The following is a 24,141-nucleotide window of genomic DNA, read 5'->3' on the forward strand; positions in this document are numbered from 1 at the left end:
TTTTAGACTGAAATAGGTTTAGGAAGTGGTGTTACTCAGTCACAAGTCAGCTTCCATATCAATAGTGCTGGTGACACAGAAAGAGCATTCGGTAACTACTGTAAAGTGATTGGGATTAGGAAGGGCATCCAGCCATAGAAACCATGCCAAAGCGGACACTGGAGCTTAATGCAGTCCTTGATTCCTCAGATCCTTGTCAAACTATCCAACTCAAATAGTTTACATTATGAAGGATACCCAACCATAGATTCCAAGGCAAAACCAAGATATTGGAGTAAGATATGGTCATCCAGCCTGTTAGAACTTGTCAAACTGTCTGTGGTGTTATGAGCCAGGCTGTGTTATAGGGAAGGATTGAAAGTGGGGGAGTAGGCATGTCCTGTCAGAAGTGAGGCCTGTAGGTCCCACCAGAAGTGCTGCGGTGGACTTGCGGCATCAGTGAAGCACAAGGGGCCAGTTAGCGGCGGACAGCACATCAGAGTGGACATGTGAAATGGTACAGCAACAGATAGCACACATGGACGTGAAGTGCACCTTGGAGATCGAGACAGCACCTGGATGTTGAAAGTGACCCTTTTTTCGAACTGACAGGTAAGACTACTGTAATTCTCTCTTCGCTTCTGTCCTTTTTCTTTTTTTACATCACACTGTCCAATCCAGGCGATCATGGAAGGCAGACGTAACAATTATGTGTAGTTGTGTGTGTGCGTGCACGTGTGTGTATATGTGTGTGCGTATGCACACGTATGTGAGAATTTATCCCCCCTCTCTCTCTCTCTCTATATATATATATATATATATATATATATATATAACAAATTAAAAAGGTGGCTTATTAGCAATTAGAACCTAAAGGCAAAATCAAAAGAGGTCATAAAAGTGACAGAGGGTACTGATAAGCACCACTTTTGCTAAATATAAGAGTTAAAATTACTCAAAAGTTACAAAATCACTGTCTTAATGACTGAAAAAGGAAGGTAAGTCCCCAGTGTACATAGTCAGATCGAGATTTCGGGTTTTGATGTACGTAGACCATCTTAATCCTCATCAGTGACTCTTAACCCTTAGGGTTAAACTCAACTACCTCTGTCAGAAAAATCATTGAAAATATATGCTGATTTTCAAAATGGTAAAAGTGTAAACAACAAACTGAAAAGGATGGCTTATTAACAATTAAAACCTAATGGTTGACAAAAGGGAGGTAAGTCCCCAGCCTCTGATGAGAATTAAGATAGTCTACATCAGAATCCGAAATCGTGATCTGGCTATATATGCTGGGGACTTACCTCCCTTTGTCAGTCATTAAGACAGTGATTTTGATGCTTTTGAGGTATTTTAACTCTTATATTTAGCAAAAGTGGTGCTAGTGAGTACCCTCTGTCACTTTTGTGACCTCTGTTAATTTTGCCTTTAGGTTCTAATTGCTAATAAGCCACTCTTTTTAATTTGTTGTTTACACTTTTATCATTCTGAAAATCAGCACGTTTTCAACAGTTTCTCTTATAAGACTAACAGAGGTAGTTGATATCAACCCTAGGCGTTGAAAGCTGCTGATGAGGATTAAGATGTCTCCATCAAAATCCGAAATTGCTATGTACATTGGGGACTTACCCCCCTTTGTCAGTCATCAGGACAGTGATTTTGTGGCTTTTGAGTTATTTTAACTCTTATCTTTAGCAAAAGTGGTGCTAGTCAGTCTATCACTTTTGCGACTTCTATTAATATATATATATATATATATATATATATATATATATATATATATAGGGAGAATTCACCAAAAAAACAAAAGACGTAGACAGGTGGTGTAGACAACAAACAGATGTATTAGTTTAACACTCGGGAAGTGAAAAAGTCTTTAACGTTTCGAGCCTACGCTCTTTCACAGAAAGGAACACGGAAAGAAACAAGAAGAGAAAATAAAGAATGTGTAGTGGCTAGCGATCTATCATGGCGAATGCCAGACAGAGAGGTCACACAGGAGAGCTAGGAAGAAGGGGAGGTAATAAAATAGTGGTGATCCCAAAACGAAAGTGCGCATGCGTGTCTATAAGAGAGTATGTATGTGCATGTGGAAGAGGGCTGGTGACTTTGACGTGTGTATGTGTAGGTGTGAAAATGTGGGGCTAGGAAGTAGTCAGTGCTAGTGTGTGCATCGTGGTGTGATGTGATGTGTTGTGTGGTATGGTGGTGTATGGTGTAGTGGTGAGTGGTGTGGTGTGGTGTGATGGTGTTGGGAGGTGGGGGAGGCGAGTATGGGGAAAGCAAGGGTGGAGTGTGGGTTAGGCTGTGGGTGGGGATAGAGGTGGGATATGTGGGTAGGATGAGGGTGGGAGTAGATGTGGGAGTGGGTGTAAAGGATGGGGTAGGCTGGGATGGGAAGGATAGGGAAGGTGGAGTTGGAATGTGTAGGGGTGGGGTGGGGTTACGAGGGAGGGGTGACGATGAAGGAGGAAGGAGAAGGTGGGTAGGAGTGAAGAGAACAGAGAAGGAGAGTAGGAGTGAAAAGAAGTAGAAGTCGGAGTAAGAGAGGAGAGGTGGGTGGGAGGAAGTAGGTATGAGGGGGAGAGAGGCGAGGGGCAGAGGTTAGATGAAGAGGGGAGGAGAGTTGAGCCCATATGGTGCAAGGGAGCGAACAGAGAAGATTAATCCCTGTTCACGGCGCAAACGGGAATCCGGATGGCCCTTGTGCAAGGACAATCCGAACATGGACAGGTGTTGCAAAGAGTGACCGGTAGAGCGGGAATGGCATAAGACTGGGGTGTCATTGCCGAGTCAGATGTTTCAGAGGTGTTCCGCAAACCGGTCCGCCAAGCGTCATCTCGTTTGCCCGATGTATAGAGAAGGGCAGAGAGAGCAGGAGATGCAGTGGATGAGATTGGTAGAAGTGCAGGTGAAGGAGTCGGTGATGTGAAAGGGTCGATGATGGGTGCTGGTGAGGAGAGTGGTGTTGGAGAGGTAAGGGCAAGTGCGGCAGCGTGGGCGGGAGCAGGGGAATGAGCAGGTTTGGAAGGTTGGGTTAGGGAAGAAGCTGTAGACCAAGAGATCTCGTAGGTTGTGGGCTCGTTTGAAGGAGGGGAGGAGTCAGTTAGGGAATATGTGCGAAGTGGAGGAGTCGGACTGGAGTTGCCGGAAAGCTCGGAGAATGGTGCGTTGGAGAGCTAGGGTGGTGGGTGGTAGGTGAGGGGAAATGGGAGGTTGGAGATGGCGGGGTGGGTTCGGGGGAGAGAGCAGATGCACAGTCCACGGAATATGCTCTAGCAAGGACGGTGTGGATAGTGGTGAGGGAATATCCATGTAGGGTGAAGTGGCGAGCCATGGTTTTCACTACAGAGCCTGCGTAGGCGGAGGAATTGGGAATAGGGGATGGAAAGCTTGGTGTGTTTAGGGTTGGAGGAGGAGAAGTTGAGGTATGAGTGTGAATCTGTGTGTTTGTAGTGGATGGAGGTGGTGAGAGTGGAGTGATGAATGCTGACCGAGATGTCAAGAAAGGAGACAGAAGTGTTAGAGATAGTGCAAGAGAAGTGGCGGGCAGGATGGAAAGATTTGACAAAAGAGAGGAAGGAGTCTAGATGTTCGCGAGAGAGTGAGGTCGAACCAATACAGTCGTCAATATAACGGCCGTATAGTTCGGGAGTGGGACCAGTGAAACTTGAGAATATTTGATCCTCAACGTAGCCAACGAACAGGTTCACGTAGTTGGGAGATGAGGTCATGGATAGTGGAGGACACAGTCGGTTGGTAGCTGGGCGTGGGGTCAGAGCGCAGATGGCAGTAGAAGGAGGTGTCTTGAAGTTGGCGGAGAGGTCTGTGCGCCACACCACCACGGCTCCACCCTTATCGGCTGGTTTTATGATGATGTTATTGCTGCATCGGAGACATCAAAGGGCTGAGAGTTCGGCTGGGGAGATGTTCAGATGATGGGGACGCCTAGAAAAGTTAAACCGGTCCACAGCGCGCTGGCAGGCGCCCGCATAAAGAACAACTGCTTGGAACTGGCCAGGAGCTGACGTCCACTGGGATGGTCAGCGGCCCAGGTCGGTGTAGGAGTTCTCCTCCTTAGATGCAGGTGGAATGTCGTGAAAAGGCGTACACAACCTAACGCGGCACACAAAGCTGTGGATATCGGCACGAGTCCGAAATTCGTTGCTGGGTGGAGTGAGGGGGATGAAGCGCAGACCCCTACTGAGGAGGGAGCGCTCAGCCTCAGGGAGGGGAAGATCCGGAGGAATGGTAACAGACTGAAGTGGAGAAGGGGTGGATGGGATAGAAGTAGGAGGGGAGGGGTAGAAGTGGGAGGGGTGGTGGGGATGGTGGAAGACTGGGAGGGAGAGGAGGGGGTATGTGTGGGGGTGGAGGGACGGGGTGGGGGTGATGGAAGCGTATCAGGAGAGGAAGCGTATCAGGAGGGGAAGGGTAGTGGAGGAGTTGGGGGTAGTGACATCGGGTATGATGGAATGGAGGTGTGAGTGGAGTTTATGTTGTTTGGTGTGAACGAGAAATTGATGAAAGAGATGATTTAAATGAATTATGTAACGTAACGTGGTGTTGGCATGGGAAGGCGACTGAGAGGAGAAGATGGAAAAAGCAAGAGGGAGAAGACGGTCGATGGTGTGTATTTTGGAGAGATTAGAGCGAATGATGGCACGCATAAGGTGGTAGGATGTAGTACGGAGTATGGGTAGGATGGTTGTAGCAGAGTGGAGAGTCGGAAACCTTTAGGGATGAAGCGGTGATGTAAGCAGCGACTGATAAATGAAATGTGACTAGAGAAACGAGTTGTTTTGAAAGTTAGTAGAGAAAGATTAATGGAAGGTTGAAAGCAGCGGAAAGGAAGTGTGCGAAGGTATTGCTTTAAACAGTTGTGGAGGTCGAGGAGGAAAGGTTTGTAATCGGGCATGATTGTAAAACGAGAAGAGAAGAGAAAGAAAGGAGAAAAAAGGGAAAAAGGGGTGGAGAGGAAAAATTCAAAAGGTGTGGGGAGAAAAAAAGCAAAAGGCGTGAGGAGAAAAAATGCAAAAGGCGTGAGGAGAAAAAAATATATATGATTGGTGGGAGAAGAAAATAAAAAATAGGAAAAGAAAGGACGAAGATGGAAGAAACAGAGAGAAAAGGGGGAAAAGAAAAGACGACACACAGAGAAGAATAAGCACACACGGACATACAGACAAGAACAAGCACGCACACACAGACACACAAGCAAGAACAAGCACGCACGCACAACCCATTAGCTTTCATCTCCTCCTCCCATTTTATCAGTTGTCACGGAGGACACAGCAGCTGTCACGGAGGGTAAGAAGATATCCGAAGTGAATTATCGAGTTGTCACGGAAACAAGCGACTTTTTGTTTTGGTTTCGTCGAGTCAAAACGAAGGATTACCTATACACACGCACACACACACACATATATAAAACGAGAGAGAGTGTGTAGGGAGTGCCTGTGTGCTCTCATATATACATGCGTTTGGGGATGTATGTGTATATGTATGCATGTGCGCACGGATAAATGTTATATCATATGCCCTATATACCTCTACAAAAATGTGATGTTCATTGCTGGAACGTACATTTCGATCAGAGTTGAGTTCGGGTAAAATAACCACAAAGCAATTGAAACTAATTGTTGATAACCAAATGTGAAATGTCAAAGGTTAGAGAAGCTTTCCAACTAAAACGAGGCTCGGGGTAAGAAAAGAAACATGGCAGCTGGGCGTTCAAATCCATTTGGATTTGTAAATCAACACAACAGTTCCATTAATTCTGCCTCATCAACGAATTTTGCTTACGGGTCAGTATTAAGTTTGCTTTGTGTATTTTTGTATATATTTATCCTTGTGTCTGAATGTTTTAATATACTTACCTGTATGACTGTCCTGATCTGTATATAAAACTCAGGTTCTCGTAGTTAAGCCTCAAACTTCGTCTAATTTTGTTTCCAAATTTCGTGATTAATTTTTAATATGAGACATTGTATATCTATACAAAATCTGTCTCTCTTCATTGTTTTAGCATATGTGCGTATTTATGTGTATGCACGTAGTTTTTATTCTGTGTTAACATAGGTCTGACACGTAACTTGCAAGAGGGTCCTTGGAGTGGTTTCGATACGATGTTTTTAACTCTACTTATAAGAATATACTACTCTTTAATGTATATTTACTGACCACTAATCAGTTTCGGAATTTACCGTGTTACTTTGAGTGGGGTTGTTAATTAGTCATGGTTCGAGCGCTCGTAGGTATTTTAGTTACGTGCTGCCTTATTTGCAAAATTACCAAGCTTTACGATATTAGTGACGCAAGTAAAATCATTAACGAGCTAGGAATAGTTAATAATTTTCCTTTTCTGTGCTCTCAATCCAAGTCTCCTGTTAGTGGTGTAAAATTTAAAAATATTTCTATGTAACACTTCTATGTAATTCTAGGAATGCAGTCTGCCCCAAAGTTATGCACTTCAAAACCCCACACAACAACATCCAGTTTTGATTAAAATAATCTAAATCGGTCTCATGTGTTCTTGTTGTTTAACCCTAGGCCCAATCTGATCAAACAAAACACATTAATGTGTTCGAGTTACAATTCTAGCTTATCTTCAGGTAGTCTCATTGTCTAATGTGTTAAGATGGAGAATGTCCCAGCAGAAGGAACAACTTAATGATTTCTTATCTCACAGTCCCATCTGCTGTATCCCACGGAATAATGACTTTACACCTTTCTTGGAAAATGTTCCCCAGTCTGAGATTTTATATTTCTTGTTACAAAAATATTTGTCGCTATCAATCATGTTCTGTAGTTTCACTCCTATTTATTGCTCCACTTGTTAAAAATAGCTGCCAAATTCTCTTAAAACATTACCGCTGAAAAAAAAAGTGGGGGTGGAGTGGGGGAAAGACATACTTAATGTAATTCTCGATATACAAAAAGATGGAATAGTCGTAGTCGTGGCTGGTAAGTCTTTGGTCATGAGTCTGTCAGAGTTGACTTCTATCTAAACACCAACTTATTCTGGAAGTGAAAGAATAAGCCATTAAAATATTGTGATTTTATTGCATTAACTCTTGCTTGACCAATTTCTAATGAAGTACACTATGTTTCATCATCATTTAAAATCTGTCTTCCGTACTGGCATGGATTGGATGATTCAATGAGCTGGAGGACTGCATCAAGCTCTCGCCATGCTTTCTGTAGCTGGATGTCCTTTCTAATGCCAACTACATTACAGAGTGTACTGGATGTTTTTTCTCCTGACACCAGCACTAGTGAGGTTGCCAAATAACTTGTAAGACAAAGAAAAAGTAGTTGCCTCTTGACTGAGTGGGATTGTAGTAGAGGTGCAAGCAGCTTTATGCTAAATGTTAGAGGGACAGGCACTGCTATATTGCTCTACAAGAGATACATGGTCTCCCTGCATTTTATAAGAGTGGATAGGATCACTGAAAAGATGATAAATTTTGCTTCAGTTATAGAGAATGAAGCCAAACAAATATTCTGCTATTATAATGTTGTCATAACTCATAAAAAGAAAACTTTATCTTTCTCATATTTAAGGTATATATGTTTGTGTGCTTTCACTTTTAGAGGAGCCTATTTATTGTGATCACATTGGGATGAAGGAATTTTCAATAACAATAACAACTTGATAAATTTAAGCAGAGCTTTGTTTCTAACAGGGAGTTAATCTTCAATTCATTTTAACTAAAGAGTTTGACCAACTCATTTTGATAACATTTACCCCTACATAATATGTGTTTGTGCATGCACATGTGTGTGTGTGAACATACTCATATAATCATCAGTATGCAGCCAGCCACACCATCTTAACTCACAAACTTAGCTGCTTTTGATGAGCACTAGTATAACTTAAGTAAAGTGGTGCTGATGCTCACATTCCTTGGTGTGAGTATGACTGGTTACTTTGTGAAATGAAAAGAAACATCCATTACTTGAAAAACAGGTAAAGATTGGCATTACGAAAAGTATCCATCCATAAAATCCTACCTCAAATATCTCTTGCAACCTGTGCTAGCTGAGAAAAAAATGGGTCTTAAACAAATAACTGAATCCACACACACAATTCAGTAATACAAGTATTTGTGCGCAAAAATGAAACATAGCTTTAGTTTATGTAACTCACCTACTTTATAAGTAAGTGGGTAATGAATTGAATCAGTAACCAAAAAGAAAATCACATTCAACCTTGCATAAAAGATAGGATTATGAATGTATTCTGTCTTCAGCGTTTGAAGTAACCAACATTTCAAATACTGTAACACCATTTAATTTTATACCTTAAGTTTGAAAGAGTGCTTTTTCTTTTTTTCCTTTCTTATTTTGAGAAACTAACGTTTTAGTCCTATAATGTCACTTATAATGATAGTCCATTGATAGTCATATGATGTCACTTATAATGTATCAGATATTGTTATCTGAATATAGACTGTAGTTTATCGGTTTCGTTCAGAGATGACATGCTCAGCTGTGGCCTTGTAAAGTATGTCATCTTACATGATTTAGTCTATATTTCCATTAACCCTTTTACTACCATATTTCTAATGAAATTCACTTCTTAAGTCTTTCAGTTATCTTTGAAAATAATTATCTGAATGGATGGGTTAGATATACTACTGGCCCACATTGTAATAAATGTTTGTCAAAGACCTCCTCTTCCCAACAATAAAAGCCAATGTATTCTATCTAATTGCTTCAAATGCAACACAGACATGTTCCTACATACTAATACTGCATATCAGATCCAATGCATGAAACGCAGCAAATGTTACTTCAGCTTCTACATCTCTGAATTAAGAGGCATTTTATCATATGTATATCTTTTAAAGAACAGCTCAAAAAATGCAGAAACAAAGATGTTGTTGTTATCATTAAAGCTATAGATTGTAATATCATTAACCTATGGATAAAAGAAGCTGTTTTGATTTTGAAAAAGCCAAAAATTAACTGGCTTGACATGACGGCCAATAGAAACAGTGAACACAATGGCTCACAGTTCTTGACCCAATTCACCTTTTGCACATGTCTGTGTGCACTCTATCTGTGACACCTAAATCATGGAACTCAGTTTACAGCCTCCAAGTTCTTCACCTTTAAGCATATGGTGATACCATTATCTCACAGAAGGATCCAACATGCCATCAAAATGGACATGGGCATGTAATTTACCTTTGACATTGAAATGGATTTTTTAATTAACTGCCACGTGTACCACCAGCAGTTCATCACATATTTCACATAACTACCATATGCACCACTGGTGGTTAATTTTCATAATTCAAGAAAATATTTTATTCTGTATCTTTGACATAGTTTTGAAGATATTTAAATAACACGAGTGCTACATATTAAAGTTTAATCCTTTAGCATTTAAACCAGCCATATTCGGCCAAAATATTCTGCCTCTTTTATGTTCAAACTGGTTAGATTCAACATCTCACACCTACCCTCATTGTAAAAGATAAACAATCACTTTATCAAAATTCTGAAGCCATAAGACAATACATTGATTAATTCAAAATAATGCAAATAAATAAGCATTACAGAATAATCTGAATGCTAAAGGGTTAATTACAAAATATTGAAAAAACAAAAAAATTGCATTTCCTTGTAATTAAGCAGTATGCATTGCAACTGCAAGAAATACATGGTGTCATTGGTAAGTTCTAGTAACAGATTGTGGCAGTTAACATATTAAATAACATTTTCATCATCATCATCGTTTAACGTCCGCTTTCCATGCTAGCATGGGTTGGACGATTTGACTGAGGACTGGTGAAACCGGATGGCAACACCAGGCTCCAGTCTGATTTGGCAGAGTTTCTACAGCTGGATGCCCTTCCTAACGCCAACCACTCAGAGAGTGTAGTGGATATTATTAATTAGTATTTGGAACAAGAATTTTATATTAAATTCGTGATGGAATTTTTAATGAAAGGTTTTATATCTTAGGATCAGATGCAATCTGAAGCAGGTTGTTATCAAAAGGGTTAATGATATGGAGATTTAATTTATATATTCACAAAATCTGTTTTATCTGTTGACTTATAACCTTGTTGCAAGGCTATATACTTTGCCTCAATTGTGCATTTTATCATCATCATTGTCATAGAATTTGTGCTTTCAAATTTTGTATGTAGTACAGATCTGTTTAGCAACATTTCTCTGTGCAATGTCATCTATGAGGCACAATATTTTTAGTTGTGACCTAAGTCCTTCTATCTTGTTATTTTTGTGGTACTTCTTACAATGAACTACCACACATTTCCACCTAGTCAATAGCATCCATTTCAATTATATACTCACATCAATTCACTCATCTCTGTACACACTTCAGCTAGTACCTCATCATCATCATTTAATGTCCATTTTCCATGTTGGCATAGGTTGGATGGTTCCACTGCAACAGGCAAATCAGAAGACTGCACCAATCCTTGCTGTCTGCTTTGCCATGCTTTCTATAGCTTAATGCCTTTCCTAATGCCAACCAGCGGTTTTGAGGTCACCAAGTAACTTGCAAGACAAGACCTCTCAATTGAGGGACTGAAAAAAAAGAGGCTTGCATTGGATGGGGCACCTGGCTGCCTCAGGTGGGGAGAGAGTGAGAGAAAGATGTTGGTGAAGGTTAGTGAGTTGGGGATTGGAGACGGTAATTAGGTGAGTTCACAAGATTATGAAAGGAGAGTGGTATTGGTTGTGGGGAAGAGATTCAATGGGGACATATTGTGTACTGGTAGGAATGTGTTGTAGAGTGGGATGAATGCAGTGGTTGGTGAGTATGGGTAGGGGGAGGGGAGAGATGTTGGGAAAATGGGTTGTAGAAGAGATTTATCAGGGACAGATTATGCATGTGTGTGTGTGTGTGTGGGGGGGGTAATGAACATAAAGGATATGCCCTTTGTATCCTTGATTTTACTTAGCTAGGAGTATTTTCTCAAAGACAGCAAATTGCCAATTGTTTCACTCCTTTGTCATCTCTTCTTAAAATCTGCCTTTCACTCTGAAAAAGAAGCCCTTAGAGTGAAAGGCAGTAGAACATTGTTTTGTTATGATTGTTATTGTTTTCTAGAATGATATCCAGTGTTTAGCTATGTCATGAGGTAGGTCCCTAAGGTCTAACAACACAAGAGTTGCTTATCTCATGAAGTGTTGCTAACATATTTAATATAGCAAGTCTCTGCATTATGTCAACACCAACTTCCCTTTGTTTTTCATGCTGCAGGCATCCCTGTATATTTTCTCACCAGACATTATATGAGTATTTTTTTTTAAACAGGCTACCAAGTGGCCCAGCTCTGCCTAGTGCATCAGCCATACCTCCACAGCTTCCACCCAGACCAAATCGGACACAAGGCAGCAGTTTACCATCATACCGCAGCAATCCATTTGGTTCTTATGCTTTATACAACACCAATAGTTATGGTGGCAATCCCTACATGCCTTACCATTCCAATTATGGTATGAACTATGGTTACAGTGGGTAAGTCTTTCATTGTTGAAGTAATTGTTATTACTGTATAATAGTAAAATCTCAGTCTGTAACCTAGTTGATCTTTAGATCCTGTTGATCTAAAGATCAACAGGATTTTAAAAAAAATCTTAGTGACAGGAAGTTGGTTAACACAAGACAGAACTAAATTTACTGCTAAACTGGAATATTCCTGATAATATCCACATATTAGTCACATGACCTACAAATGCACTTTGCAGAGCCTTTTTTGTTTTAAGTATTGGTGGAGTAGCACAGTTGGCAATACATTAAGGCAACTTCTATGCAAGTCTCATTGGAGTTGAGTAATCTCATAGGAGTGTAATTTTAGTGTATTTTTGATAATGGCATCAACAATAACATCATCATCATTTTACATCTGCTTTCACCCTGGCATGGGTTGGACAGGTGATCACAGTCCAAGTCAGTTCTTGTTTGGAGTTATTGTCCTCTTAGATGGATCTTGCTTGTACATTTATTTTTGGCTTAGTTTCTCTGGCTAGGTTAACATTAACTAGCATAACAGCTATATCAGTGATAACAGAAAAATACTAGAAGTTAGTGTTTAATAAGCTGTTTGGGTCTATTCTCTGTGTTTGTGTATGAAAATCCTCTGGTGCAAAGTGTTATGGATATATTTGTGTGTTTGTCTATGGATCTTCCTTAATACTTGTCTATAAAGCTATACCTACTCTATGATGCTACTCAACTGTGCAAAGCTATTCCAGGGCATGGAGCCACTCTACTCTTTGGAAATACTCCAATATATGAAATTACTTTAGTATTATTTTAATGAATGTTTGACATGATATTCTGCAATTCTAATTTACTTCATTCATATAAAATTTGAAATTTAATTTAGTTTAATAGTTAAATCTTCATTCTTTTCTCAGGTTTGGCACTTCAAATAGTGTCGTTGATGACTACAACAGCTTGTACCGACACGTGGAGGGGAGTTCACGGCAGGCATTCCAGTCAGTTGAAAGTATTGTTCAAGCCTTTACCTCAGTTAGTATGATGTTGGATTCAACATTCCAGGCCTTGTATAGTTCTTTCAGAGCTGTAGTAGGTGTAGCTGACAATCTTTCTCGTCTCCGTTCTCAGTTATACAGCATCCTGTCAGCTTTGGCCATCATGCGAACTCTGAAGTACATCATTCGTAAAATACTGGAGGTGTTCAGATTGCGACCAAAGGGCCATGCAGCAGCAGCTTGGCAAGAGGCTTCAGCTGGTTTATTACCCCAGCAATCCATTTTTTCTGCTGATTCAAAAGGGCTCAGTTCTTGGCCCATTTTAATGTTTTTTGGAATCATAGTTGGTGCTCCATGGTTGATTTGGAAATTAATCTCTCCAAGTGAGTTTTGTTTTATATTTTTCCCTTTTGCCTTAATCTTCAGATATTTTTTTTTTCAGTTTAATCAATGAAAATGTACAATGTAGGGGTCAATAAAATGAGTATTAGTGAAGGACTGGGGTCAATATAATTGACTGACCTACTCCCCTCAAAATAGCTGGCCTTGTGTCAAAAATTAGAAAGAATTATTATTATATTGTGTCTATATCAAATACTCTTTACTCTTTTCAGTCATTTGACTGTGGCCATGCTTGAGCACTGCCTTTAGTCAAGCAAATCGACCCCAGGACTTATTCTTTGTAAGCCTAGTACTTATTTTATCGGTCCCCTTTGCTGAACCGCTAAGTTACGGGGACGTAAACACACCAGCATCGGTTGTCAAGCGATGTTGGGGGGACAAACACACACACACACACATATATACGACAGGCTTCTTTCAGTTTCCATCTACCAAATCCACTCACAAGGCTTTGGTCGGCCTGAGGCTATAGTAGAAGATACTCGCCCAAGGTGTCACGCAGTGGGACTGAACCCGGAGCCATGTGGTTTGTAAGCAAGTTACTTACCACACAGCCACTCCTGCGCCTATCTTAATTTTTTTTACAGGAATGTTGGCTATTATGATTATGAAATTTTTTTTCTCAGTTTTAATCTTTATATTTGGAAGTAAGATACTCAGATGTAAGTGAGACGTACATTTGACACAATAACTTCCTAGATAAAATACCTACTTTCTGATGACTGTAGTGACTAAGTTCCCACTACAGACAGATACGAAGTGGACAATCCTTCCTCTCTTTTACTTTGTTTTCCTATGTGACCTACTATGGCTGTCATATTATAAGACTAGACAGCTACAGATTAATTTTATAGTTATTATTAGGTCCAGTCTTTTGTTACTAAAACTGGTCTTTCACAGAATGATATCCAACTATACAGACATTTGTTCCAACAATATGAAATATCCTCCAATCCATATCAAGTTAACATGAGATTAGTCACCAATTGATATTGTTACAAAGGTGGGTCTGAAAAAGCAGTGGTGTGTCACAAACCCTCTTGGTCCTTTTACATTCTGTGTTCAAATTTGACAAGGTTAGATTTTCCTCCCACTCTTCCAGGGCCAATAAAATAAAGTACAGTCATGTACTGAGGTTGATTTAATTGACTGTAACTCTTCCTCTTAAAAGTATGGTTTTGTAATTATTTATTATTTGCTAGATCTGAAGGAAGGTCTTCACAAGTCATCTGAAACTGGTGAGGTTAAGGTCTTTAATGCTCCAAGTCAATTCCTGTAGGGAGGGGAGATAAATCTGGAAAACTAACATTCTCGAAAAGAAGGAAGGCCAGGCTGTACTGGTTAATGTAGGACCTGGGTAGGGGTGTTGGATATAAAAGAAGTGATGAATAAATGCTATTCTACATTGTGAAAGCCTCCAATATTATAGTACAGCTGACATTGTTGAGGATAGATAAAGAATACACTGTAACAGTGTTATAACTATACAAAATAGAAATAGCAGCAGTAACAAACACATAACGAATCAACAATCAATATTTCCAACACACTAACTTGAACTGTAAACTGTACCTGGACTTTGAAGACCAAACTACAAACTCCCACCTATGTCAGACCGCTACTATTTATATGTAGCGGTCCCATCTATTCTTGTCAGGTGGGTGTCATACTCTCACCAAACATCTCCCCTTTTGAGATTTTGAGTTCTGAAGGAATAAAGAAATTTTATTTATTATTATCATTTTTTTAGTATCTTTTTCGCTTGAGCCTTATCTCAAGGTGTTCAGTCTGCTTCTGTTTTCTCATGCTGGTTCTATGGGACTCCATTACTTTCAGTGTTGGGACATCGAATACATCTAAAAATACTTCCATAGGAATTTCTCTCCATTCTTTGGTATGTCTCTTCTTTAGCTGATTTATGTCTCTCTTTAATTGTGGTCTTTTAATTAGATACATCATACTTCCTATTTTTTGGCTACAAGGCCATCCTCCCAACCTTCTTTACCATTTCTGTAGGTTTTAGATGCACTTTATCTCCTACTTCGAAATATTTCGTTGCATCTTTTGTATTTCCTTTACATCTTTTTTTCTCTGGCAATAACTTATCAAAAATCGATTTTATTCTTCTTGTGAACATCAACTCTGCAGATGACTTTCCTGAATTTGTACTTGACTTAGGGGTTATTTTATATACCCTTAATAATTTTGTTAGTGCTTCATTGTTACTTAATTTGTTCCTAGCTTTTCTTAATGCTCTTTTGAATGTGTTCCCGAATCTTTCTACCTGCCCATTTGACCTCGGATGGTAGGGTAGAGTGAAAATATGCTTTATTGCATGCATTTTACAGAAGTTCTTGAATTCATACCCCATGAATTGCGTTCCATTATCAGAAATTAAAGTGTCTGGAACACTGTATCGCGCAAACAATTCATATAGGAACTTTATAGTTGTCATAGTGGTTGGTTTATTGCATCTGCATATCTCTGGCCACTTTGTATGGCTGTCTACCATGATTAGATAGTAAGCGCCATTCACCAGTCCAGCATAGTCGATATATAACCTAGCCCATGGGTTTGCAGTCTCTAGCCATGATTGATAGTTTACCAGTAGGGCTGTGACTGCGAGTGTGCAACCTCAACAAGTTCTCACCAAATTTTTGATATCCCAGTCCATAGTCAGCCAATAGCTGTAGCTCCTCTTCAGAGCTTTCATCCTTGACATAACTAGGTGTTTGCTGTGGGATTGCTGCAATACACGTTTTGGTAATGTAGTTGATACTACAACTCTTTGCGCATACATCAGAATATCGTCGCATATTGAGAAACTACCCGAATTTGTATTTTTTTTCTACTTATTTTTTAAAGCTTCTTTCATTTTTGTAATATACTCATTGCATACAGATTTCATTCTTATATCCTGTGCAATTGCTGACAGTTCTTAGACAACATTAGTCATAATACTTTCTATTTGATTTTCTGCCTGCAGTGCGGCTATGACAGTATCTTCTAGTGGTTCTGTATTTTTGGGAATTAATCTTGATAGACAGTCTGCATGACCAATTTTTTGTGATGGAATATACTGCATTTTGAAATTGTTATTTAGTAATATTATACCCCAACACTGAGTGGAGGCGCAATGGCCCAGTGGTTAGGGCAGCGGACTCGCGGTTTCGATTCCCAGACCGGGCGTTGTGCGTGTTTATTGAGCGAAAACACCTAAAGCTCCACGAGGCTCTGGCAAGGGATGGTGGCGATCCCTGCTGTACTCTTTCACCACAACTTTCTCTCACTCTTACTTCCTGTTTTTGTTGTGCCTGTAATTCAAAGGGTCAGCCTTGTCACACTGTGTCACGCTGAATATCCCCCAGAACTACGTTAAGGGTACACGTGTCTGTGGAGTGCTCAGCCACTTGCACGTTAATTTCACGAGCAGGCTGTTCCATTGATCAGATCAACTGGAACCCTTGACGTCGTAAGTGACGGAGTGCCAACAACAACCCCAACACTGTAGTCGGTTTGCTGTATTTGTAGGTAACCCTTTCTTTGACCCATAAATTGATAGCGATGTTCGATGATCTGTTTGTAACAGAAAACTTATACCATGTAAAAACTTGTGAAATGATTTTACAGCAAAGATAATTGACAGGGCTTCTTTTTCTATTTGACTGTATTTTTTTCTCTACCACTATCAGTGAACATGAACATAGATCCTATTCTGTACTTCAAAGCATCAGATGCTACAACAATGTCCATTTCAGGATCTAAAAATGCACTAGAGACAAATCTGCGATTAGAATTTTTTTATTTTTTCAAATGCGTTATTGCATTTAACCGACCAATTCCACTTTACTTCCTCTTAATTTGTGCATGTTAGGAACGTAATTTTGGTAGTTGTTTGCCAGCCCAAGCAACGCTTGTAATGTTGGTATATTTGTCGGAGCAGGCATATTCTTTATTGCGCCTGCCCTTGACGGGTCAAGTAGTCTACCATTTTTATCAATTATTTACCCTAAGTACTTAATTTTAGGCAAAAAGAATTTACATTTTTCTTTACTCAAAGTGAACCCATACTCTTTAATTTTCTTGAACACAGCTTTTATATGCTCCATATACTCTACATGCAAATTACTCATAATATATCATCCAAATAAGGGATTGCAAATCCACAATCAGATAACATAGCATCTGTGATTTGCTAAAATATTGCCCAGTGTAACCTTTAATCCGATAACCAGATATATCTGTACAATCCTCTATGTATATTTATTGTCAGATACTTTGAGCATTTGTCATTTACTTTAATCTGTAAATAAGCATCAGACAGATCCAATTTGGAGAAAATTTTTCCACCATTTAATTTTGAGAAAATATCCTCTGGAGTCAGGAGTGGAAGGTGGCATGTCTTTAAGCAGTCATTCAAACCTATAGAGAAATTGGCACACAGCTTAATCTTATTTTTTCTTTTTAATACATGCCATGGGTGTCACCCACTTAGAGTAATCCACCCTTTTGATGATTCCATTCTTTTCCAGTCTGTCCAACTCTTCATTTACGCTTTCAATTGCTGCGAACAATACATTTCTGTTAGATTTAAATACAGGCACAGCATTTTCACTTACTTGAAAGCAGACTTCAGTCTTTTTACATGGACCTAAGTTCTCGGATAGTACTTGAGGAAACATCTTTTTGAATTTCTCTTCAATTCCTCAGACAATTTAGTTTTAATGGGACAACCATTTATGTTTTCGCAGTGGAGATTTATGGGGAGGTGCCATAAGTCAAATAACTCCAACCAATCTGTACCAAACAGATTGATTGCATTCTCCACTATGAATATTTTTGCCTTGCACATTTCTCCTGGAAGTGTGATGTCTGTACACATTTCGCCCATGAAATGTAATTTATTGCCTGTCATGCCACACACAATTTTTGCTGTTTTACGTAATCTTGGTTTCTTGATTTTTCTCCATGTATCTGCATTTATGATTGAAATATAACTACCTGTATCCAACTGTAATTTAATATTTACACCATTTATTTTTACGTGTACAAATTTCCTTGTTTTTGTGTTGTATTCAGTTTCTGCTGAAAACACCTTAGAACTTTTTTGCATTCGACCCTTGTAATCTTGTCCTGTAGTGTGAGCTCTTGCGACCAAGTTTCTGACAACTATAGCATTTCCAGTTTTTAAATAGACACTCTTTTGTGAAGTGTAGGTCTCTACATCTGTAACATAGATTGGGGCCTGGCACTCTTCTATTATACTTTCCGGGTCGACATATCTGTATTTTTGCGGAATCTTTCTCTTGAATATTTTTCGCATCATGCTTCAGCTTTACTATTGTTTCACATTCTTCTGCAATGGTCTGTAGGGTTAAGTTTTGGTTCGCTTGCTCCATTTTTGAGGGAATCCTTGCCCAAATTTCTCTATCTTTGGTTGCCATAAGGCTTTGTACGAAGATAAGGGATTTAAACATATCCTGAGTGAATTCCTGGAGTTTAAAGTTGCAGCTAACTGGATTGATTGGGTGATGACTTATCTGTTTGTCTTAATGTTTATTGATTATTTATCAAGGTACTGTTTTATTTTTATTTTTCATTATCACCATCATCATCATCATTGTTTAACGTCTGCTTTCTATGCTGGCATGGGTTCGATGGTTTGACGGAGGACTGGCAAGCTAGGAGGCTGTACCAGGTTCCAATCTGATCTGGCAAAGTTTCTACAGCTGCATGCCCTTCCTAATGCCAACCACTCCAAGTGTGTAGTGAGTGCTTTTTACATGCCACTGGTACGGGAGCCAGTCAGGCGGCACTGGCATTGACCATGCATGAATAGTGCTTTTTACATACCACCTGCACGGTAGCGAGTCAGGCAGCACTGGCATCAACCATGCTCAAATGGTGCTTTTTACGTGCAACTGGCATCAGCCACGACTACGATTTTACTTGACTCAACAGATCTTCTCAAACGGAGCATATTGCCTGACAATTGAAGAGTCATTTTAAATGGGCCAGTTATGCAACACTAGCATTGGCCCTGGCTACGATTCATTATCAATATAGTTTTTTTATTTATGCTTTGTTTACCATTTAGGTGACAGGCTGCCCACATTACCATCTGATGAGCCAATGAAAGTAGTCACTCGACCTGCTAGAAATAGCAACCAATCCTTACTGTCTTAAAAATGACAGAACATGAGATAATGCAGTCCAGCACACCTTAAAAAGACACGATGATCATGACTGGAAGCTCTTTAAATCCAGGGTCTACTCAGCCAGAGCTGACTTCAGGTTAAACACCATATGATCTGTTGGCAACTTTAGCTGAGTTTAGCATTGCAAACATACACTGCAATGGTTTCTTAATTATCTCTTTTTACTGCAGATGTTCAGGCAGACCAGTTTTTTTACTCAATCAATATCAACTTAAAAAAAAAAAGCTAGCTATATAATTTTCTCTCTATTTATTTAGAGCTTCCTGGCTGGGTAACGAGTGATGATGACCATTATGTTTCCTATGGCCTCTATAACTTTGTTGCTGAAAGCAATGATGAATTATCATTTGATGCAGGCCAGAAGATTATCATTGCACCCAAAGGTAATTGTTGGATTAGCAGTATTATTGTTGTTATTAAAAATAGAGTAACAGAAAGAGGAGGGTGCTGTGGTAAATATTGTGTGATAGTTCCATCTCTTGATGGTTGGACTTCAAATGACACTAGGATGAAATTTTCCTGTCGTGTTTGTAGCCGTGATAAAATACTCGGAGTCAGTTAATTGATGTAATGGAGTGAGATGACTGAAATATAAACTATTGTAATAATTGATAATTTTGATCTTATTGGATATGTTAAGATATAAGAGAAAAATTATTATATTCTCAAAGATACCTTGAGAATAGTATGAATTATTTAAGAGTATGTTGGATATATTGAATTCATTTAGAATAATTATCAGTTTCCAAATAAAAAACTTTTACATAATAGAGGGGTTATTATATCTTGGCCTAAAAATACAGTTGGCCAGCTCAGTAAAGCAGTTTTATTGATAGTTAATTCATATAACTATAGTCATTGGAAAGATCACATTTACCATTAAAATTTCCAGATTTTATGTTTTTGAGTATAGTTATTGTAAGAAGTAATCTTTTGATGAAGTTTCAGCTTTGTTGAGGTGTAACAATTTTACTTCATTTACATAGACAAGCATGGCTTTGTGGTTAAGAAGTCTGTTTTGAAACCACTCTTTTCAGTTCAGCCCCATTGCAACACATTGAACAACAGTCTTCTGCTATAGCCATATGCCAATTAATGTCTTGTGCATGGAAACTGTGAGAGCCCATTATATATTATGTATATATGTCATCAACTGGCACAAAGCTACCTCCCCCTTCCAGTTGTCATAACAGCAGGTGGTCAACTGGCACTAACTTTCCAGTAAACAGTGCCTGTAACCTTGAATGGTTATAACTGGCTTTTGTTCCCTCTTGAAACCACTCCACTTCCTTAGCTGTATCAAAGAGTTTCATATTTTACAACCTGGTGACTCCTTTGTGATATCACTTTAGACAACAATTCTACTTAGCAAACCCATTCCTATCTGAGCTACATTCATTTTAAGTGCAGAGTGGACTGGTTGTCACACTGTGAAGACACTAAATAACATCATTTGAACTGTTGACAGTTTCTGCTTGTCCACTCAGCCCATGTTTCATTACGTCTAAAACATTGTCACACTAAATGCTTAGTTTAGTAAACTATGTTTAGTATACATTTTAGTATATATATAAGCATACTATTGTTGCCATAATAACTGATGTATACTGCCTTGACAGCAGTATGTATGTTCCATAGCATAGTCAAGTGTCAATGTTATGTCATTTTGACAAATGATGCAATTATTCTTTTATGAATAATTGTTGGTTATGGATCAATCACTGGCTCACTTTATAGTGTGAAATCAAACTTAACTGTACAGTTATCCTAGGACCTTTGTGTAATATATTTGATTGGCATTAGGCATAATTATATTTGATTAAAACATTTGTTTATTTTCTTTAGATGAACAACCACGATTGAAAGGCTGGATTTTGGCTTCTGTTGACGGCAAAAAAATTGGCTTAGTTCCTGCAAACTATATCAAAGAACCTGTACGGTGTACTGGACGAAAGAATATTTTGGCTGAAAATACAATTAACCCTGTGCCATCACGCTCATTTAGCTGTCCTACTGACTCTCAAGAAAATTATGGTAAAACAGTGTCGGACAAAAATATGGAAGATATATTTGAGTCGTGTCACTCTGCACCAACAGTCACTTGAAATACTTGATTATTTGCTAGGATTGTTGTGTAATTAATATTTTAATTCCTTGTATATAAATGTGTGTGAGAGAGAGAGAGAGAGAGAGAGAAAGAAAGAGAGAGATGCAATATATTTAGTCATTGTGACTGGTGATTATGATATAGACTAAGAGTTGGGAGCTAGTGTGTCAGCTTCTGGACTGAGGAATATGCAGTTAATGCCAATTGCAATAAAACAGGGCTCCCATAGACCGTTTAAAGTCTCTTCCTTGCTCTCAAAGTGAATGTTTTGAGATAATGTATCGAAAGACAAAAATCAATGATTAAATATACTGCCCGTCCTGCAATGTGAATACCACTGAGAAGTGAGTTGAAGCACTGTTAAATTAACAATTGTTCGCAACTGTTTGAATCTCTTGAAATGGATGATTCATTCACACCTCAGTGTGTCACAGCTATCTAATATTTATGGTTTCTCTTAAATGTATTTCTTACAGTTTCTAAACCAATAATTACATATACAACAGCAATTTTAAACAATTGTTTTTATATTTATAAAAAAGAATAAAAACTAAATTCTTTATCTAAAAGGTGAAGGATTTTTTGTTAAAAGAAAATGGAAATACAAGTTTAAGTTATACCATTGGTCCTTTTGTTGTTATTCTCTAAAATTTCTAAGTACCATACAAGTTTTCTGATTGCAGTAACAGGTTATCAGTGCAAAATTTTGGTAGATGAAAACTAACCATATGTTTTTATATCAATGTAGATTGAGGACCAGTATATTCTATCTTGCAGTGTCTCACCAGACAAAATAAGCCTCAAAGGATTCCAAGTCTCTAACAGACTTATCACTGATTCAGTACCATTTCTTTGTTTTTTTTTTGGCCAATTTACATAAATGATTTCTATTTTACTTGTGTGCCCCCCCTGTTTAAAAAATCCTATTGTATTTTTATAATTAGATATTATTAGGACTTGTATAAAAATTGTTAAATGTTAAATGTTTTGTGTATTGTAAATGTATAACCAATTTATTGCACATAAACTTTAACAACTAAGTAAATTCTATGGAAAATGAAAGTTGTAAAAATACAAGGACATTTATTCCTTTCTACTGGAAGCACAAAGTCTCAAATTTGGGGACCAGGATTAAGTTGATTACATCGAGCCGAGCCCAGTGTGTAACTGGTACTTAATTTATTGACGCCAAAAGGATGAAAGGCAGTCAACCTTGGCGGCATTTGAACTCGGAACATGAAAATAGACGAAATACCACTAAGCATTTTGCCCGGCTTGCTAAAGATTCTGCCAGCTCACTGCCTTAATAGGGACATATTTATTACAAGAAGATAGTACTTTGGTGCTATTTTATTTAATGCATGCCTTGCAGTTGATGCTGCTCTGCTAGTTTTGCAATATTGGGCTCCAGCCTTGTCAATGATAATTGACGATCACCCTTTTCTACAATGTCGATTTTGAATATGAGCTTTTGACAGTAAGTTAGTAACACAGCTGAAACCAGATTCAACAAGATAAGATGAAAGAAAAGCAGTAAAATACAGCTACGCTTCCCCACAGAGCAGTGTCATTACTTTTCCATACATTATGTTCCCCATCTTTAAATCTTGCCTGAAATATTTCATCACTCTGCAATTAAACAAGATCTTCCTGCAAACAGATGTACAGCACCAGCAAGATTAACTTCAAAAGGAAGAAGTCACCCAATGCAGTATATTTAAATTAAGCAGGTCGCTAAACTTAGCTTGCAAGTTTTTCAAATGTTCAGCATATACAATCATCACGCAGATTACTAACTAGGAAATTGTAATGCATGACATTCAATATTCATTTTCTAAAGCTGTACTTTCCCCAGAAAAGCATTAATAGCTCCTTTGGAGGATATGAGATCAGAATTTTCTCCTTGAAGTTGTTTAAACAAATTTTATCAAATATATCACATTTAGCTGCAACCATTGTTGTTAGCCAGAAATGAGTGTTCCAAAGTGCAACAAAGCAATGCGTACAATTGCCTTTTGAAAACCAACTTACCTTGTGCGAATTACAAGGTGTTCAAATGCTACATTTTGGTAATGAATTCATGAAAGATGTGGTCTAGTAAAGAATTTGATTCAATATAGTTGACTTTTATTACAATATTGAAGGCATCATGCAAACACCCACTTAATTGTTTTGGAAATAAGTGTATCACACTGTATGCAAAATACTTCAGACAGCATTTTTTTAAATAGGCAATAAAACCTCTGTCTGCCAGTCATGAATGGAATGCTGTCATCTTTTTGAGAGAAATATTTTCCTCCAAATAAGTTGTCTTTGAAAAATGTTTTGGCTTTAGCGTCTGTTTTAAGACAAAAAACATTTCCTTTTTGAATCCATTACCATCCAAAAATCAAACATACACAAATAAAATAGCTTAGTTATCACTCAGGATAGATTCATCAGGTTGAAGAATAAATTTCTTTATTTGTAATTTGGTCACTGTATCTTTTTTTCTGTCTTAAACTGAGCACCAATCTTATACATCTTTTGTTGTTTTTGATTTGTGTGTATATGTATATACTATGATTGCTTTGGGTAGCACTGGCAATGTTCTTTAATACCAACACTAAGTATGGGTATGTATTTCTATTTTATTGCTGCTGTCCTCAGTGTCTGTTTTTGCTCACTATTATTCCTCTCATCTTTCTAAGGAATTCTAGAACCAGTTTCACAGATGTTTTGGGGTTTTTAAAACTACTTTTTCTTTGTTCTTGTTTTGAAAAGTAGAGTAGTAAATAAATTAGTAAAAACAGGTTTTCTAGCAACATTTTTCATGCACAAGACTCCACATTGAAAACTACTGGTCTAAAGCACAATACTTTCATGATCCCTGAAAAAGTGTGGACCCCAGTTCTGGATGTTAGTGCTGTACAATGGAACAGAACAGAAGATGAAATAATTCTGAAG

General features: G+C 38.4%; 1 protein-coding gene and 1 non-coding gene across 2 annotated transcripts; both read left to right on the plus strand.

Annotated features, from left to right (window-relative positions):
• The first annotated feature begins 5,683 nt into the window (after positions 1-5,683).
• On the plus strand, positions 5,684-21,814 carry LOC106875353 (peroxisomal membrane protein PEX13). Its single transcript, XM_014923449.3, has 5 exons — positions 5,684-5,789; positions 11,285-11,488; positions 12,391-12,851; positions 19,346-19,471; positions 20,934-21,814. Exons 1-5 carry the CDS (start codon positions 5,701-5,703, stop codon positions 21,191-21,193), a joined length of 1,140 nt encoding a protein of 379 aa, XP_014778935.1. The 5' UTR covers positions 5,684-5,700; the 3' UTR covers positions 21,194-21,814.
• On the plus strand, positions 13,513-13,639 carry LOC128249466 (small Cajal body-specific RNA 8). Its single transcript, XR_008265584.1, has one exon.
• Positions 21,815-24,141: the final 2,327 nt, after the last annotated feature.

Source organism: Octopus bimaculoides, chromosome 14 (genome assembly GCF_046866305.1).
Source record: "Octopus bimaculoides isolate indiv1 chromosome 14, ASM4686630v1, whole genome shotgun sequence".
NCBI classification, from domain to species: domain Eukaryota; kingdom Metazoa; phylum Mollusca; class Cephalopoda; order Octopoda; family Octopodidae; genus Octopus; species Octopus bimaculoides.

Excerpts from the sequence above, each read along its gene's own strand:
- LOC106875353 (XM_014923449.3), top strand. The coding sequence starts at position 5,701 with ATGGCAGCTGGGCGTTCAAATCCATTTGGATTTGTAAATCAACACAAC. Across the intron at positions 5,790-11,284 it reads TCAACGAATTTTGCTTACGG|GCTACCAAGTGGCCCAGCTC; the intron begins GTCAGTATTAAG and ends TTTTTTAAACAG. Across the intron at positions 19,472-20,933 it reads GATTATCATTGCACCCAAAG|ATGAACAACCACGATTGAAA; the intron begins GTAATTGTTGGA and ends TATTTTCTTTAG.